The sequence below is a fragment of the Theropithecus gelada genome, chromosome 15, assembly GCF_003255815.1.
Source record: "Theropithecus gelada isolate Dixy chromosome 15, Tgel_1.0, whole genome shotgun sequence".
Taxonomy (NCBI): Eukaryota; Metazoa; Chordata; class Mammalia; order Primates; family Cercopithecidae; genus Theropithecus; species Theropithecus gelada.
The window spans coordinates 106,668,704-106,684,805 of record NC_037683.1 but is presented as its reverse complement, the minus strand read 5'-3'; the positions used below and the strand labels follow the sequence as shown (position 1 = coordinate 106,684,805).

Genomic DNA, 16,102 nt, shown 5'->3' with positions numbered 1-16,102 from the left:
GGCCCAGGAGGGTCCACACACCAGGACGCTGGAGACCCTCACTGCCAGGCTGGTAGGGAGCTGTCAGTCCAGAAAGCCTCAGCTGCCCCACACCATCATGTGACACACTCACACCCAACCCACGCTGTTGTGTGACACACCCGTCACATGCCATCAGTCACTTGCTCTCCCCAAGGCTCTTCTGTTCTACCCCAGCACAGCAGCTGAGGGCTCATCCAGGATCACACAAGCTGGGACTTGAGGGGCTAAGTCAGGGGCTCCTCCCACAGAGTGCCTTCCCCATGGGAGATTCAGAGAGGCCGGTGCCATCTCTCAGTCCCTACACACTCACACCAGAACACAGACCCAGCCAGAGACCTGGGACCCTGAGCCCTCACAAAGGCAAGCTCGCCCAGGAAAGTGCAGGGAGGACTGTCTGGGGCACTGGCCTTCCTGGAGCTGGCAGCTGTCTATCAGGTTGGCCCCTGGGCCCAGAGAAAGACAGGCCGGCCCTCCCCCATCCCCAGGGATTCAGCCCAGCACCTGGACATGGCCCCACCTCACTGAGCCGGATCTCTTTGGCCAGGTCTTTGATGAGCTGTGAAGGTTTGAAGTGTTCCGGGAGCTCGTCCTCATGCTCTGCCAAAGCCTGCAGGACAACCGGGCCCAGGGTCAGCATCAGACACGTCCCGTGGCCCTGACCTACCCCTGCATTCTTGCAGGCTGTCGCCTGACTGTCGAGCCACTCTGATCAGCATGAGGCGAGGGGCTTCCCAGCCAAACTCTGCCCTGGCAAGAGGTCTCTGCTGTGAGTCCCCATCAATAGGGGGACAAACCGAGTACCGAGAGGACAAGCTTGCCTGAGGCCACCACCAGCCAGCCATGGAGTGGACATGGGTCCCATCCCTTCTTCCTGGTCAGAGGCCACTCCACCTGGTCACCTGGCTGAGATGAGCTGGGAGGGCCGCCCTGGACTGCCCTGGGCCTTGAGACCTGAGGGAGGTGGCGGCTGCAGGATGGCCCTGGGAGTGCACTGGCTGCCTCTCCTGCGTGGCCCATCCAGGAGAGAGGCAGGCTGCACACAGTATTCCCTGCAGCCTTCTCTGTACATCTCCACTGGCTTTCTCTGGCCTGGGAGAGGGTCCTCCTCTCAGGAGCGGCCACAGTGCCTCTGCACAATGGGAGTCCCAGCACGAAACACTGTCCCAGAGGGTGCCCAAGGCTGAGTCAGGCCTTCCCCTCCCTTCTGTAGCCAAAACCAAGGGAAGATGCTAAGGAACACAGGAAGTGGCTTCTGTGGGGGCACGCACATCGGGAAGAGTCACAGGGAGGGGCTGCCCGCGTCACAGAGCAAGGTGGCTGGGGTGCTGCACCTGCTATCAGGCAGCTTAGCTTCTGAGCTAATGCCAGGGCCAGCCAGGAGGAGCTGACAGGGTGTCCCCAGCACTCCCTGTCCTGGAGCCAGCCACTCCCCCAGTCCTTCCCTGCCCCCACCAGGTTCCAGGCCTTTCTGTGCTCAGTGTCATCCCACCATGAGCCATCTGTCCTCCACCCGCAGACCCACCTTCTCCCAGGAGGCACTGGCACCTGCTCACCCTCCTCCCACCAACTTGTGACCAAGCTGTGAGCCCCTGAGGGAGGGGGCTCGGCATCTACATCTGTCCTCCCCCAGCCCTCAGGTGGCCCAATCAGTGGACAGCAGGGGTGTCTGGGGCAAAGGCACACCCTGGGCCAAGCCAGGCAGAGGAGCACCACCATCCTTCCCAGGCTGGATCTCAGTGAAGCAGGACAAGTCCTGAACATTGTTGCTTGGTCTCCAGGGAGGTCCTCCCACCTATCACTGCTCTCCTGCCCTAGGCATTTGTGACATGATTCCTACCTGCTTCTTTGTCCACGATCGGAAAGCACCATTGAGAATTTTAGCTCCTTGGACTAGATGAGGGGGCAGCTGCTTCCCAGATTTGTGAGAGCCTGGGAAGGAGACACTGGGTGAGATGGATGGATGTCCGTTGCCCACAGGTGCCTTCGTGCCCAGCCATACAGCCAGACCGGAGGATGCCAGGTCCAGCCTTCCAGAGGTCTCCCTCCACCCACGGCCACCAGCTCAACTGCCAACAGTTCCTCTTGGAACCTGGGGGTGCCCATCCTCCTGGTGGCCTCCCCTGCTTGAGGAAAGACTGGCCCTCCCACCATCCTCCCACTGTCTCACCCTCCAGGCCCCTAACACAGGCTGCCTGGCTCTCCTCACTCTGCCCAATACCCCAGCCCTGCCTGAGCAAGGGGCTACACATGCCAGGACCCGGGCCACCGGCTGTCTCCAGGGCCCACACAAGGCATCCCCAAGCACCTCTTCCCATCTCATGACGCCCCTTAGCACAGTGGAGGGACCAACCACAGTTCAGCTGGGAGGTGTGCTCCTGCTGTGGGCCTCCCTCCCTCTTCCCACTGGAGAGGGCTCCAGGGCTCCAGGGCTCCGACTCACCAGGACCATGGCAGCTCCCTGGGTCCTCTCAGTCCTGGGGGCCAACTGTACTGTCGTCCACTCAGAGAGGGAGGCCCAGGCAGAGAGGATATGGCCACAGTGGCCTAGCTGGCCAGTAGTCAGGCTGGCCCTGTGGGGTGGCTTCCCGGATGCTGCCCTAATCCCTGCCTCCCTGGCACGAGTCCCCTGAGGGCAGGGCTAGACTCCCATCTTGGGCACTTCCTTCTTCCGGAGTCAAGCTCAGGGCTCCACATTTGGGGAGCAATGGGAAAATCTTACTGAAACCTGGCCAGCCACAACTAAGGACCATTTTACCTTCTCAAACTAGGGCCAGAGTGCAAAGGGTTCTGCATAAAAGAACTCTTGGTTGCTATCAGAACCAAAAAAGAAAAGCTAAGAGCAACTTTTGGTGAAGGGCACACTGAGAAAGGAAGTCACACATAAATGCAAACTCTCCTGTAGGCTCCCTCATGCTGCTGGGCAGTCTGGAGGCCTGAACAGGGTGGCGGCTGCCAGGAGCCACCTGCTCTCATCTCTGACGGTATGGCCAGGCAGGACCTGGGAAAGAAAGGGGCAGCCCAGGGATGCCACAGTGCATCCACAGAGGGCCAGGACCGAGCCACAAGCCTGCCTCACGGTCCAGCTGCCACGCCCCTGAGGGATCCTAAGGGGACCCAGAGCCCACTCACACCCACTCCTCAGCTAGTGACAGAGCGAGGGCTCCAGCTTCCCAATGTGGAGGGTGGAGCAGGTGTGATTGATACCTGCACCAAGGCCACGCACACTCGCCCCTCTCAACCCACAGCCCAGTGTTCGTTCTAAAACAAGGGACAGTCCAATCGGAAAGAGAGGCCCAAGCCGTTCAATCCAGTCCTGCATTATACAGATGGGGAAACTGAGCCCCAGGGGGCTGAGTCCCAAAGGGCCTTGCTCAGGCCACACGAAGGCGGCACTCACACCCAGACAGTCAGCCCTGACCCAGGTCTGGCTGTCCCCACAGCCAAGAGCCCCAGGCTTGGACACCCACCCCGCAGTGACCAGTACCTCTGAATGCCTCCAGCAGGTGCTTCCCCATGTACCAGCAGGCAGTTTCAAAGTTGGGAAACTGAGTCAGGCTGCCCAGTTTCAACCTCCTTTCCACTTCATATGCTCTGGAAGCCACCAAAGAGCAGTTCTCAGTGCACTGACCATCAAGCAGGTGACACTGGGCATCAATCCAGGCCCAAGACACACCAGCTCAGGCCTCCCCACTGGGCCTTGCATAGCTGCAGAGGACCAGGGGACAACTGCCCTGGTGGCTGCAGGCCTTGGGGCCCATGAGAGCTCTGTCAGTGCCCAAGAAGAGAAGGCAGCAGCCTTTTAAGCAACCCCAACCCCAACCCCACCAAGGGCAACTACAACCATCCAGCAGCCAGGTCCCTCGGGGAGCCGGCCTGCACGGCCCCAGAGCCCACCTCCTCCTTCCCTCCACATCACGAAGAGGCCCACAGAGGCTGATGGTCATGTCCAGGCCACCCACAGGCGGGCTGTGGCAGGACTCAGCCCAAGGCGTCCAGCACCGACCCAGCTAGAGGGAGGACACCGCCCTGCGGAGCCTGAGGGCAGACGGCGCGGCAGGCACTACCTCATCTGCATCTCCACGCTCAGGCTGTGGAGGAAATGTCCCGCGAAGGCCAGGCAGTCCACAGGGGTGAGCGTGGCATAGATCCAGCCTGGGAGAGAGAGGGGAGTGGCTGGTGCCCCACCTTGCTACCATGAATGGGCTTCTCATGGCTCCAGATCAGGGAGCGGTGGAGACCAGCACAGGCCTTCCCCAGCCCGGGATCCAGCTCCTGCCTGCCTATACCTTGGTGCCCTGTCTGCCTCTGCAGCTTCACCAGCAGCCTGGGGCCTCCCTGGGAGAAGCTCTCTGGCCCTGGTCCAACCCCAGCCTCCATGGAAGGGGGTCGGGGGAGAGGCTGTGTCTGAGGCGGCACAGACTAGTCAGTCCAGCCCCGCACAGACAGAGAAACCAAGGCCCAGAGCTGAGGGGACTCACTCAGGCCACTTGAAGGGGCAGTACTCAGACAGAGGGAGGAAGCTCCAGCCTCTGTCCAGCTACCCGGCCTCCCAATCATGCTCAGGAGAGGAGACAAGCCCAGGGCAGCTGCATCGCCCCCAGAGCTGGGACTGGTCCCCAGGTTATCCTCAGAGACAGAGCCTGGGCCAGACCCTGGGAAATCCACAACTCTTTCCTAAAGAGCTGTGACTGTGAGAAAGCCAACGGCGGGAGGAGGGACCCAGAGATTACAGAAGATTCTGAGGCTTATAAATCATTAAAATATGAGGGCTTCAGTTTGATACTTATTTAAAATGAAAAAAAAAATCTATAAAACGATTTAAAAATCTGAACACCAATTGGCTATTTGATGATACTGCGGAATTGCTGTTAATTATTCATTTTTCGAGGTGTGAGAACATATCGCAGCTCTGTTACTCTAGAAGGAAAGGAAGTCCTTCAGAAATAGTGGAATATTTAAGTGAAACAGCAGGATGTCTGGGATTTGTTCTACCATCATCTAGGGGCACATCGTGGCTCATGATGGGCTTTCTCCCTCAGCACAGGCTCAAAATGTCCCCTACTATTGCCTCAATTAGTAGCTAGTGCGCTCCTCCCTCACTGACTCTGATGGCGTGGCTGCTGTCCCTGCACGAGGCTCTCTGAGCTGGGTCTCCAGTTGTGGGCTCGGTCACAGTGAGCCCAGCCAGGATGTGAAGGCGGCTGACTGGCTGTGCAGCTCCAAGGTGGCCTCGGTGGTGAGGAGTGCTCACGCTGACCAGACAAAACAAGCCCCGTGGCTGGGCCCTCTGCAGGGACTGGGCTGGGGTGGCGGTCCCCACCCAGTGGTGGGCTGGACAAGGGAGCAGGCACACCAGGGACGCTGAGAGACCCCGTGGTGGGGACACGGCCCAAGGGACAGGGCACTAAGCTTGATGAGGCCCGGCAATCCCTAGGACACGGTCCCCAAAGCTGCCTGCACTCACCTGACGGGATGAAGAGGGTCTGGCCCTGCTTGACGATGCACTTGTAGCATTTGTCGACCTGGTCGGCAAAGAACATCTCGCTGTGGTTAGAGGCAGACCGCCAGCGCTCATACAGGGAGATGTTGGCCGAGGCCGGCCTGATGAGATAGAAGGTCTTCTCCCCCTGCCAAGAGAGCCTGTTGGCAGAGCCGCCCATGCCAGGATGCGGGGGTAGGGGTGCAAGTGACAGGTCCTAAAGTGAAAAGTACCCTGCCCAGGTCCACGACTCCTGCCTGCAATACTGAGGGCACAGGTGCTTTGCAATTCAGAAGTGTGGGTGTTAGGAAGGTTCTGGGTATCTGGGCCCCCAGCACAGTCAAGAGCTAAAGCCCATAATCCCACATTACATTGTTTTGAGGCACTACAAATGGTGTGGGTACCCAGGCTGCAAATAAAGCTGTAACTGGGTATCAAAAGCATTCCAGGTAGCTCCACTCTTGAGAGCCACTTGGATCCCAGGCTGGGTCAAATGATGCCACTGTGTCCCAGGCAGTCTTACGGCAGGCCCCAGGAGGGAGCAGCGAGACCCCGTCCTACTGCAATGGGACCAAGGCAGGTTCCGAGGATGCCCCAGTGACTTGCTCAAGGCCTCCCAGAGGTGGGACGAGCACAGGCACCCGCCCAGCTCCAGGTCCAGCTCCAGCTGGTCTGCAGAAGGTCAGTTAGCAACTGGGGGAGCCCATAACTTAGGGTTTCCTTTGTTCCTGTTGCTATTTATGTCTCATTTTTCTTCTGGCTTCCCTCTCTCAGCCTAGCCTTCCCTGCCCCCTCAGATGCCCCCATCCTGCCCACTGGCTCCTGTGTGGGGCCCTGGCTATGGCTGACCCCTCTTCCAGGATGTCTCTGCAACACCCCCTTTCTCCTCTAAGTGCACGGCCACCCAGCGGCCTCACCCAGTTGTTAACGAGCCTGAATCCCATTAGAACAAGGAGACACTCATGCGATTCTCTGCTCCCACATGCACCCCTGCCCCTCCACCCAGAGACATCTCCAGAGGCCTCCTGTCCCAGGGATGGACGGTCCAGGGCCCTCTGGGGAGTGGCATCCTGGCCACAGTCAGGGCTTGTGGGGACTGCAGACGATCTTGCAGATCGGTCATGGCCATGGCAAGGCTGAGGTGCCCCGAGGGGCGTGGCTCACCTTGAGCACGTGGTACCAGGCGGAGGCGCCCCCCGAGTCGATGTGGAAGTCGGTGTAGCTGTCCTTCACGCAGATCAGGCAGTACTTGGTCACTTTGGGCTTGGCCAGCAATGCATCATCTGGCCAGTAGTTTTCTACCCAGGACAGTTTCTTCACAATGTCAGGAGGCTCCACGAAGCTGGACATTCTGGGGGTGGGAGAGAAGGTGGTGAGGGAACCTGCGACTCCCTTTCTGATGTCCCCTGGAGAGGGAAACAGGCTCTGTGAGGCATGTCCCACACTCTCTCACCACCTGCAGGTCATGTGTCACAGCTCCCATTTCACAGAGGAGCAAACAGGATCACAGGGGGCGGAACAAGCCCAGGCACTGGCTGTGGCCCTGGCAGGAGACTGGGTCTGAGGCTGGCCTCCACCCTCAGAAGATGATGAGAAGGCCCCAAAACCATCCACCCCTAAGAGGGAACCTCCTTTCCTGGGAACTGGAAAGCAAGTCTTTCCAGACTGGCCACATGCATGTGGCTGTGGTGCACTGGGCTGGAGCGTAGACATCATTTCTTACACTCAGCCCAGGTGCCTCTGGCGTCACCTGGATAACAGCCACTGCTCTCCAGAGCTGACGACAGGGCGCCCACGAACCCTGGCCATGTCAGGTCACTGTCCAATCCAGCCAACTCATATCCAGGGAAGATAGGGAGATGCAGAGGCAGTCTTCAATTCAATGAAATGTCACTGTCCTGGATAAAACGCGTTACGTTTCATCAAAAACGTCAAATTAGGCCGGGCACGGTGGCTCACGTCTGTAATCTGAGCACTCTGGGAGGCAGAGGTGGGCAGACCACGAAGTCAGGTGTTCGAGACCAGCCTGGCCAACATGGCGAGACACGACACTGTCTCTGCTAAAAATACAAAAACTAGCTGGGCATGTTGGTGTGCCTGTAATCCCAGCTACTTCGGAGGCTGAGGCAGGAGAACTGTTTAAACCCAGGAGGCGGAGGTTACGGTGAGCTGAGATCACCCCACTGCCCTCCAGCCTAGGCAACAGAGCGAGACTCCGTCTCCAAAAAAAAGAAAAAAAAGTCAAGCTCAACAGCACCCGTGCAGTGACATTTCAGGTGCCACTAAGAACCAGATCTGGGAGTTCTTGCCTCCAGAAAGACAGGGCCTGTCATGTCTCTGTCAGCCCATCTGCAAGTGCTGCTGTCTCTACCCAAAGGCCACACCAACCTGGACAAGCTGTCCCTGGACAAGACTGTCACAAATCACAAGCAGAGTCCCGCCACCCCAATCCTACCAGCTTCAGTCACAGACCTCACCTTTAAATCTCCAGCACGTTCCAAACTAGCACCCTTCTTCATCCCCCATGAGTTCACACCCACTGCCAACCTCTGAAACCTCAGCAGTCTGGGCACATTGCTGCCCACAGGAGAGGGTTCCCTGCCACAAGGGCCCTCATGACCCATCTCCAGCCATGTCCTTCAAACACCACACACCACAGGGGCCAGGCTGTCCCCGCCTCCCACCACACGCTCAAACGTCCTTCTTCCCCTTGCTTGGCCTGTTTAGGTGCAGGCCACACCTTTCTCTGAGTTGGCGGGGGGTGGTCCTCAAAGCCCCCATGGACATGCAAGGCCACCATGAGCAGAGTCCAGATGTGATGTGTGTCTCAATGACCAGCAGTGGCCACATCACCCTAGACCTGCCACACAGCAGGCATCTCTCTGGTCTGGGGGTACAGTGGTCACTGTGGGCCCCCCTGAGGCAGCAGGCCCCAAGAGCTACCCCAGACAGCACATGGGGTCAGGCCTGACCTTACCTGCTTGACCAACATCCTTGGGGACAGACTTACTGAGGAAGCAGAGCCCACTCCACGGCCCCACCCAAGCCCATGTGAAGGCTCTGGTAGGTCAGTGCCCAACAACAGTTGCAAACAACCCCCTAATGGTTCATGGACTGGGCCTGTGGAAACAGGAGGCAAAGGGATGGCCCTGAAAGGCCCAACAGAAAACCACATGCCAAAGTACCATCTCTCCCTAGCTCTATAACCCAGACATCTCTCTGTGAGAACCCCTCAACCCAGGCAGGGCAGTAAATTAAGTTGATGGAAACACGATCAGTTATGTTGTTTGGTACCAAAGCAATACATACCACTTTCTCTGGTACCTTAACCCACTCCAGTTCCCTTTTTGCCTTTGCTGTTAGGAAGCTCAAACCAAACTGAAAGCTCATTACATTTTTTTTCTTTTTTTAAGTTTTTAAAATAAACACAGGATCCTGCTTTGTTGCCCAGGCTGGTTGCAAACTCCTGGTCTCAAGTGACTCTCCTGCCTCAGCCTCCCAAAGTCCTGGGATTACAGGCATGAGCCACCATGCACAGCCATATTCCCTTTTTGTGGCTCTTGGCATAGTTTTGTATTCTCGTTCTTGGTGTGGTTTTAGACAATACTTTTGTTTCTCCCCACCTACCCCTTTGCACATGTTATGTGCTTTCAGGAAACAGGCATGATGGAAATGATGAAGACTGAAGCCATCCTTAGCCACCCATGCCCTACAGTGACTGAGTGTTCTGGATCGTTCCCAGGGGCCAGCAGGAGAGCAGAGACGATGTGATGGAGAGGGCTGACGGGTGGATCCAGGGCAGGCACCGACCACACCCAAGCCGGTAGCCCGTGGGGAGAACAAGGTTAGAGCCACAAAGTGCAGGGCCAGCAGCTCTGCCACCAGGAAGCCAGGCTGGTGTAGGTCAGCCCTGACAGAGGATGCCCTAGCCAGTGATTGCAGGGCTGACGACAACTTGCGCCAGGAACTCAGCGGGACCAGGCCAACCAAGGCACATCTGTGTGGGGCCCGCCTTGCCTGGAAAGCAGGGAGGCGGGTCACAGAAGCCGCCCCTGCAGTATCTCATGTGTGAGTGTAGACGTCTACACGGGTGTGTGCAGGTGTCAGGAGTGTGAGTGTGCCAGTGAGTCAGTGTCTCAGTGCATCAAGGAAGTGCATGTCATAAGCGTGTCATGAGTCTATTTATTGTGTTTGAGTGTCAGTGTCTGTGTATCGGGAGTGTGTCCGTGAATGTCCATGAGTGTGTATCACATGTCCATGTCATGTGAGCAGTATGCCGGTGTGTTGTGAACGTGTCAGAAGTGTGTTGGCGAATGTGTCCATGTGTGAGTGTACCCTGTGTTGGTGAGTGCTGAGTGTGTGTCACGTGTGTCCATGTGTCCGCTAGTGTGTCGTGTCTATGAATGTGTCACGAGTACGTCCATGAGTGTTGGTGTGCTGTGTCACGAGTGTTGGCGAGTGTGTCCGTGAGTGTGAGTGCACCACGCATCGGTGTCTGTGAGTAGGGATGAGGTGTCGTGACTGTGGGTGCGTGACATATCTATGGGTGAGCGTGTCATGAGTATGTCCATGAGCGAATGTGAGGGTCAGACTGTCACGAATGTCTCATGCATTGGAGTGTCCATGAGTCAGTGTGAGTGTCATGAGTGTGTCCACGAGTGGGCGTCACGAGTATTGGTGTGTCCATGAATAAGCGTGAATGTTGTGTGTCCAGAAGTGGGTGTGTCACAGGTCTCAGTGTGTCATGAGTGTGCATTCTGGAAAAAACTACACACCGTTACCAACGGTTCTCTCTGAGGAGTGGGACGGGCAGGGCCAAGACCAGAGGATGCTTTGCCTTTCTGCTCCTTTTTTTTGTTTGAATTGTTCTCAATGTGTCACCTTCATACTTTAAAAAGAGAAACAGCTGTGGGCCAGCCTTAAAGAAGAAAAAAAAAAAAAGGAAAAAATGAACAAATTTAGAGAGAGAGAGAAACAGGAAAAATCAGTGCGTGCCGTGTGCAGTATTCCAACTCTGAGACCTTCGACCTGTGCTTCTCACCAAGGACAGCACAGCGCCCCTGCCCCAACCCCAGCCCCCACACCCCCAGGTGGCAGCACTCACCGGGTGTCGGAGAACTCGAGGTTGGTGACGTTGAGGACCCGCTTGCGGTTGGTGCTGTAATAATAGTCCACAAATTCCTTCAGCTTCATCTTGCAGTCCTTCTGCTTGGTGACGTCTGTCACATCCACACTCCGCTCCGGCCCTGGGGAGGTGGCGGGAGGAGCTTGAGCACCCTGGGAAGGTGGCACAGCCCCTCTGAGGCCAGGATGTGTGGAGTGGACACACACCCTTGGCTGCCCTCACACACAGCAGGAGCTGCCAGGGGCTGGGTGCAAAGGCTCTAGGTGCCAACGTCCAGCTTCACCTGCCTGCTTTTCCCCTGGCTCAACAAAGCACCCTGACCACTCTTCCTCTGGCCTGGTGATGCTGTGAGGCAGCCAGGACACAGGCCTCAGCGAGGGTGGCCAGATTAACAAATAAAAACACAGGACGCCTGGCCTGCCTGAATTTCAGACGAACTGCAAATACATTTTAGTGTATGTTCCAAGTAATTCATGAGACATACCTACATTTTAAAAATTAAGCTATCAAAACCCCTGCACTTCTAGGGCACCTATTCATTACTCTGAGAATTGGCAAACTGATAAATAAAGGGAAAAGCCTTTTCTGTAGTTGACAAGGAAAAGTTCAGGACAACCAGATGAGGTGGAAATTTTCTTTACAAAAGACTCATGACTGATAGAGGGAGAAGGAAGGACAGAATTGCCAGTCGCCCTTTGCAATAGTTCTCCATGGCTCCTCTGACCACAAACTGCAAGGCCATGGGATTAGTGTGGACAGATGAGGTGGGTGCTGGGGCCACTGGCCTTGTCTGCATCACTGCAAGAGTGTGGTCAGGCACGATAGGCCTCCCCACGGATGGAAGCACACCCACTCAGAGGGAGTCCTGCCAAAAACCTGAAGGCAAGTCAAGCAAGCCTCTAGCCACGAGTTTATAGGAAACAGCTGGGACAGAGGGACCTGCTTAGTGATACCACTGGGGACGCTGGCAACCAAATCCTGGATGTGGGACATTCTGCAGGACCAACATGGCCTTTTCTCCAACAAACCAACAGGATAAAATGAAATGGGGCTGTCAGAATAAAAGAGACTTCAGGGATATAAAAACCAAATGCAATGTGAGGGTCTCATTTGGATTCCACAGCCAAATGTAAAAAGGCACTTTTGAGGCAACTGGGAAGAATTAAACTGGGTCTTACATGCACCAAGGAATTACTGTTAATATAATCCAGTGCGATGATGGAATGGTGATTATATATTTTTTAAATTGTCTGCTAGAGCTATGTACTAGAATTTTTATGGGTAAAATGATGTATGTAAAAAGAATTTTTCTTTTTTCTTTTTTTGAGATGGAATCTCATTCTGCCTCCCAGGCTGGAGTGCAGTGGCACGATCTTGGCTCACTGTAACCTCCACCTCCCAGATTCAAGTGATTCTTCTGTCTCAGCCTTCCGAGGAGCCGGGACTACCAGTGCCACCACCAAACCCAGCTAATTTCTGTATTTTTAGTGGAGACAGGGTTTTGCCATGTTGGCCAGGCTGGTCTCGAACTCCTGGCCTCAAGAAATCCACCCACCTCAGCCTCCTAAAGTGCTGGGATTACAGGCATGAGCTACCATGCGTGATCAGAATTCCTTTTAAAATACTACAAGAGAACAAAAAAGTAGGGAGACAGAAAATCAGCCCAAAGCTGGTGGTTTTTGTTTCCGGTGCTGGGTGCATGAGGGTTTACTGTTTCTCTAATTTTGTGTGTGTTTATAAAGTTCCATCATAAAAAAAAAAATTAAGAGGGAAAAAAAAGACATAGAAGCAATACAAACTACGAACCATCTCCTCCCTGCTTTTTCAGGGACAGCTGTGGAGGGAACAGGGCCAGAGGACAAACCAGGCCCCACCCACATGATTAGGTGAGTCCAGGGTCTTGGTGGCAGGGCAGGACCCACCTCTCAGAGCTGTGGAAGGGAGGAAATTAGCTCTTACATGGGAAGAGCTTAGAAAAGTGCCAGGCACTGGGCAGGCCCTCACTATGTATTAGATGTTATCCTGCACGCACCATGCCAGGGTCTGGGAAGGTGAGAAAGAGCACTGGCCCGGCAAGCATGAACATTACAGTGGGGGTACACAAGGCTGCCTGACCAGCACTGTGCAGCAAGACAGAAACAGCCCACCAGATGGCCACGGCCCGCTCTCAGGCAAACCCGTGGGAAAGCCGAGCACAGGCGAGACCAGGCGCTGGATCCCGGCTCAGGGCAGGATCAGCCACAGAGCTAGTGCCACGGCTCCAACTATGTACAGCCTGCCCTCCTCCTCAGTAAGAACCCCACAGAATCAGCCCCTCTGCATGGACACCTAACATCCTCACCCCAGGTCCCAGGATGAGCACTTTCTAGCCCTTCTTCCTGAGATGTCTGACAGCTACCACGGTGCTCGCTCTTCCTCCTCACCACCAGTTTGGGAGCCCAGTCTCGGTAGCCCCAGGGTGTCCATGTGACTCTAAAGAAAATCCAGGGCCCTAGCCCCCTGTTGAAATTGAACTTGATGGCCTCCTGGTGGGCGCCCCTATGTGCCCACAAGCTTGTAAAGGTGACCTCATTTCACCTCCAGCACATACCCCACGAGGGGTGCACACAGGAAGAGAGTGAGGCTCAGAGCGGTGGGGCCAGTCGTCTCGGAGCCCCAGCACTGAGAGGCCAGTGTGCCTGTCTGCCCATCTTCTGTCCTGGGTGTTTGCCCGTTCAGGGTTGTTCCTCCCCGGGCCAGCCATCCAGGCATCCCCCATGAGCACCTTGAGGCCCTGCAACCATGTGGGCCTCCATGCTTGGCCGTATGGCTGCTGACCTGTCAGGGACACTGCTAGGTGTGCTGGCCTCTCCCTGCCGCTGCCTCTTGAACGGCACCCCCACAGGTGCCTCCTCTACCCACAAGTGCCCACCTGAGCCCAGTAGCTCTGGAGGGGACATGAAGTGGGCGCTGCTGATGGCAATGGCACTGGCTAGAACCCATATGGAATCCAGACGAGGAGGAGATTCTGGTGCCATGGGGGCAGGTCATGGTGCAGATGAGGAAGGCCAGGCCCCTAATCAGGTAGCCAGGATGGGGACATGGGCCCGCACCACCAGGGCCTCCCAGGCATGACAGTGTCAAGTAGCACCCACAGTAATGCAATTCATAGCTGCCAGAATCAAAGGGTCTCCCAGACCAGCCCCCACTTTGCAGTCAGAGTATCTGGGAGGGCAAGGGATCTGCCAGGTCATTTGTCATCTCAGTGGGACGCAGGGTCTGATCTAAGAGTACCGGGAACAGAGTACGGTGAGCCTTGAGGCTCCCCTGCTCACGACACACATGGGACACAGGCAGGGCGCGGGGAAACAGCATGCACAGTGGTGGGTGCCCCAGCACTCCCGGCTCCAGCCCCAGAGCACTGGGAAGGGGATGGCACTTACCCACGTAGTTCTCGACGTCGCTGACATAGAACGTGGGGGCCGGCACAGCCAGACCCAGCCCATCTTTCTTAGGGACGAGGATGGGCTCGGTGAAGCCGTGCTCCTCCATGTAGCCCAGCGTGAGCTGACTGCCCGGCACACGGGCCACCACGTCTTCAGCACTGCAGGGAGGCACAGGTCAGAGGCCACATCGGGCCCGAGGCCTCCTGTACCAGGACAGGTGTGGACAGGGCCTTGGCACTGGAGAGGCAAGCCTGGGTCTGGCCACCCACCTCCCACAGCCACAGGAGGAGGCCTGGCCGTGATGTCACACGTGGGACCATAGGGCAGCCAGGGCAGATGACTCCGGAACCCCACTGTTTGGGGGAGCAGGGACATGGGGTCTCACACGTGTCAGATGGAAAAGTCGAGAGGTGACAAGGGCCTGTCCTTCCCAACAAGACAGAGAGGCAAGAGGTGCCTGGGCCTAAGCAAGGTCGCTCCCCCACCACCAGCACCCAGGCTGACCCATAGGTGAGGATGGGGGCAGCTCCTCCACTGCACCTCCCATGCACCCCTTCTCAGAAGCACCTGCTTCTCCCCGGCAGGGCCACCAAATCACAGCTCAGGAACAAGAGCCACTAAGACAGCTCTGATATTGGGAAGGCCTTGGACAAAGCCACATAGAGAGCACGGGGTGAAAACTAGGTCTCCTGTCTCTCTCTCGCCCTGCCTAGCCTGTCCCCACATTCCTGCCCCAGAGGAAGCAGCAGAGGTGCAGGGCTGGGAGGAGGCCCCTGGCTGGCAAGGATGAACGGCATGTGCAGTGTCAGCTCCAAGGACCCGGACGAGAGCATCCAGTCCTGGCCTGCTCCCTACTGGACATGGCCACCACCACAGGGCCAGAGGCAGATGAGAGGGGCCCACAGGCAAACAGGACAAATGACCTTGGCAGAGCACTGACACACCCTAGGAATCTTCCCAGGGACATGAGGCCCAGGGGGAGTATGGTCTGCCCAGGGTCATATAGCTGGACCCAGAGCTCTCAGCCCCAGTCCATGCCCCAGGCTGCCTCCTGCTCCCTGAGAGGTCCCTGGGCAGCTGTGGTCCACAGGGCCTGCTAGAACAGCCTCTGTTTGGTGACCCTGGGGACATGCTTCTATGGGATGGGCACAGCTGTGAGCAGCGCTGGGGAGGAGGACAGCAGGGAACAGGGGCAAGAGCACCCAGCAAGGCAGGGCCGAGGGGAGGAGTGCACCACCCAAGGTCTCTGACGCGGACAGAGAGCAGCAGGTATGGGAATGACAGGAGCCACAGCTGGAGGGCTCCCACTGCACACCAGAAGCACTGGGAACTGCAGGAATTCTTTGCACACCAAGAGCACTGGGAGTCGCCAGAATTCTTTTTTTTTTTTTTTTTTTTTTAGAGACGGAGTTTCATTCTTGCTGCCCAGGCTGGAGTGCAATGGCGCGATCTTGGCTCACCGCAACCTCTGCCTCCCAGGTTTTAAGCAATTCTCCTGCCTCAGCCTCTTGAGTAGCTGGAATTACAGGCATGTGCCACCATGCCTGGCTCATTTTGTATTTTTAGTAGAGACGGGATTTCACCATGTTGGTCAGGTTGGTCTCGAACTCCTGACCTCAGGTGATCCACCCACCTCAGCCACCCAAAGTGCTGGGATTACAGGCGTTAGCCACTGTGCCCAGCCAAGCCTCTGGAATTCTAAGTAGGGCAGCGGTGTAGTCTGCGGGTTGTCCATTGCTGTGTGGACAGTGGCCTGCAGCAGGGCAGAGTGGGGGCACAGAGCATCAGGAGGCTCAGGGCACCATGCCTAGACTAAGGGACAGGGAAAGGGCCAAGGGGGTTCAGGAGATCAATAAGTCTGGTGATAGCTCAGAAAGTGGGAGGGAACAGGAAGAGGCAAATACAGACAGCCAGGAGACTATTGTGAGCAGAGGGGCAGAGGCGAGGCCATTTACAGAGGGCCCACGGTAGAGGGGCAGGAGCAGGGGACAGGGACAGTCCAAGAGCTGATCTGGGGACACATGTGGTCTAAGACACATGTCAGATTGTCCA

General features: G+C 56.6%; 1 protein-coding gene across 1 annotated transcript in view; it reads right to left on the bottom strand.

Annotated features, from left to right (window-relative positions):
* The window catches only part of PHF2 (PHD finger protein 2), a 48,326-nt gene that overhangs the window by 18,142 nt on the left and 14,082 nt on the right, over nucleotides 1-16,102 (bottom strand). The window contains exons 3-10 of the mRNA XM_025360269.1: nucleotides 14,048-14,208; nucleotides 10,605-10,746; nucleotides 6,665-6,851; nucleotides 5,486-5,648; nucleotides 4,086-4,173; nucleotides 3,506-3,612; nucleotides 1,859-1,950; nucleotides 539-628 (exon numbers count right to left, since the gene is read on the bottom strand). Coding sequence (XP_025216054.1) covers nucleotides 539-628; nucleotides 1,859-1,950; nucleotides 3,506-3,612; nucleotides 4,086-4,173; nucleotides 5,486-5,648; nucleotides 6,665-6,851; nucleotides 10,605-10,746; nucleotides 14,048-14,156 — 978 coding nt within the window. The 5' untranslated portion in view covers nucleotides 14,157-14,208. The remainder of the gene's footprint in view (nucleotides 1-538; nucleotides 629-1,858; nucleotides 1,951-3,505; nucleotides 3,613-4,085; nucleotides 4,174-5,485; nucleotides 5,649-6,664; nucleotides 6,852-10,604; nucleotides 10,747-14,047; nucleotides 14,209-16,102) is intronic.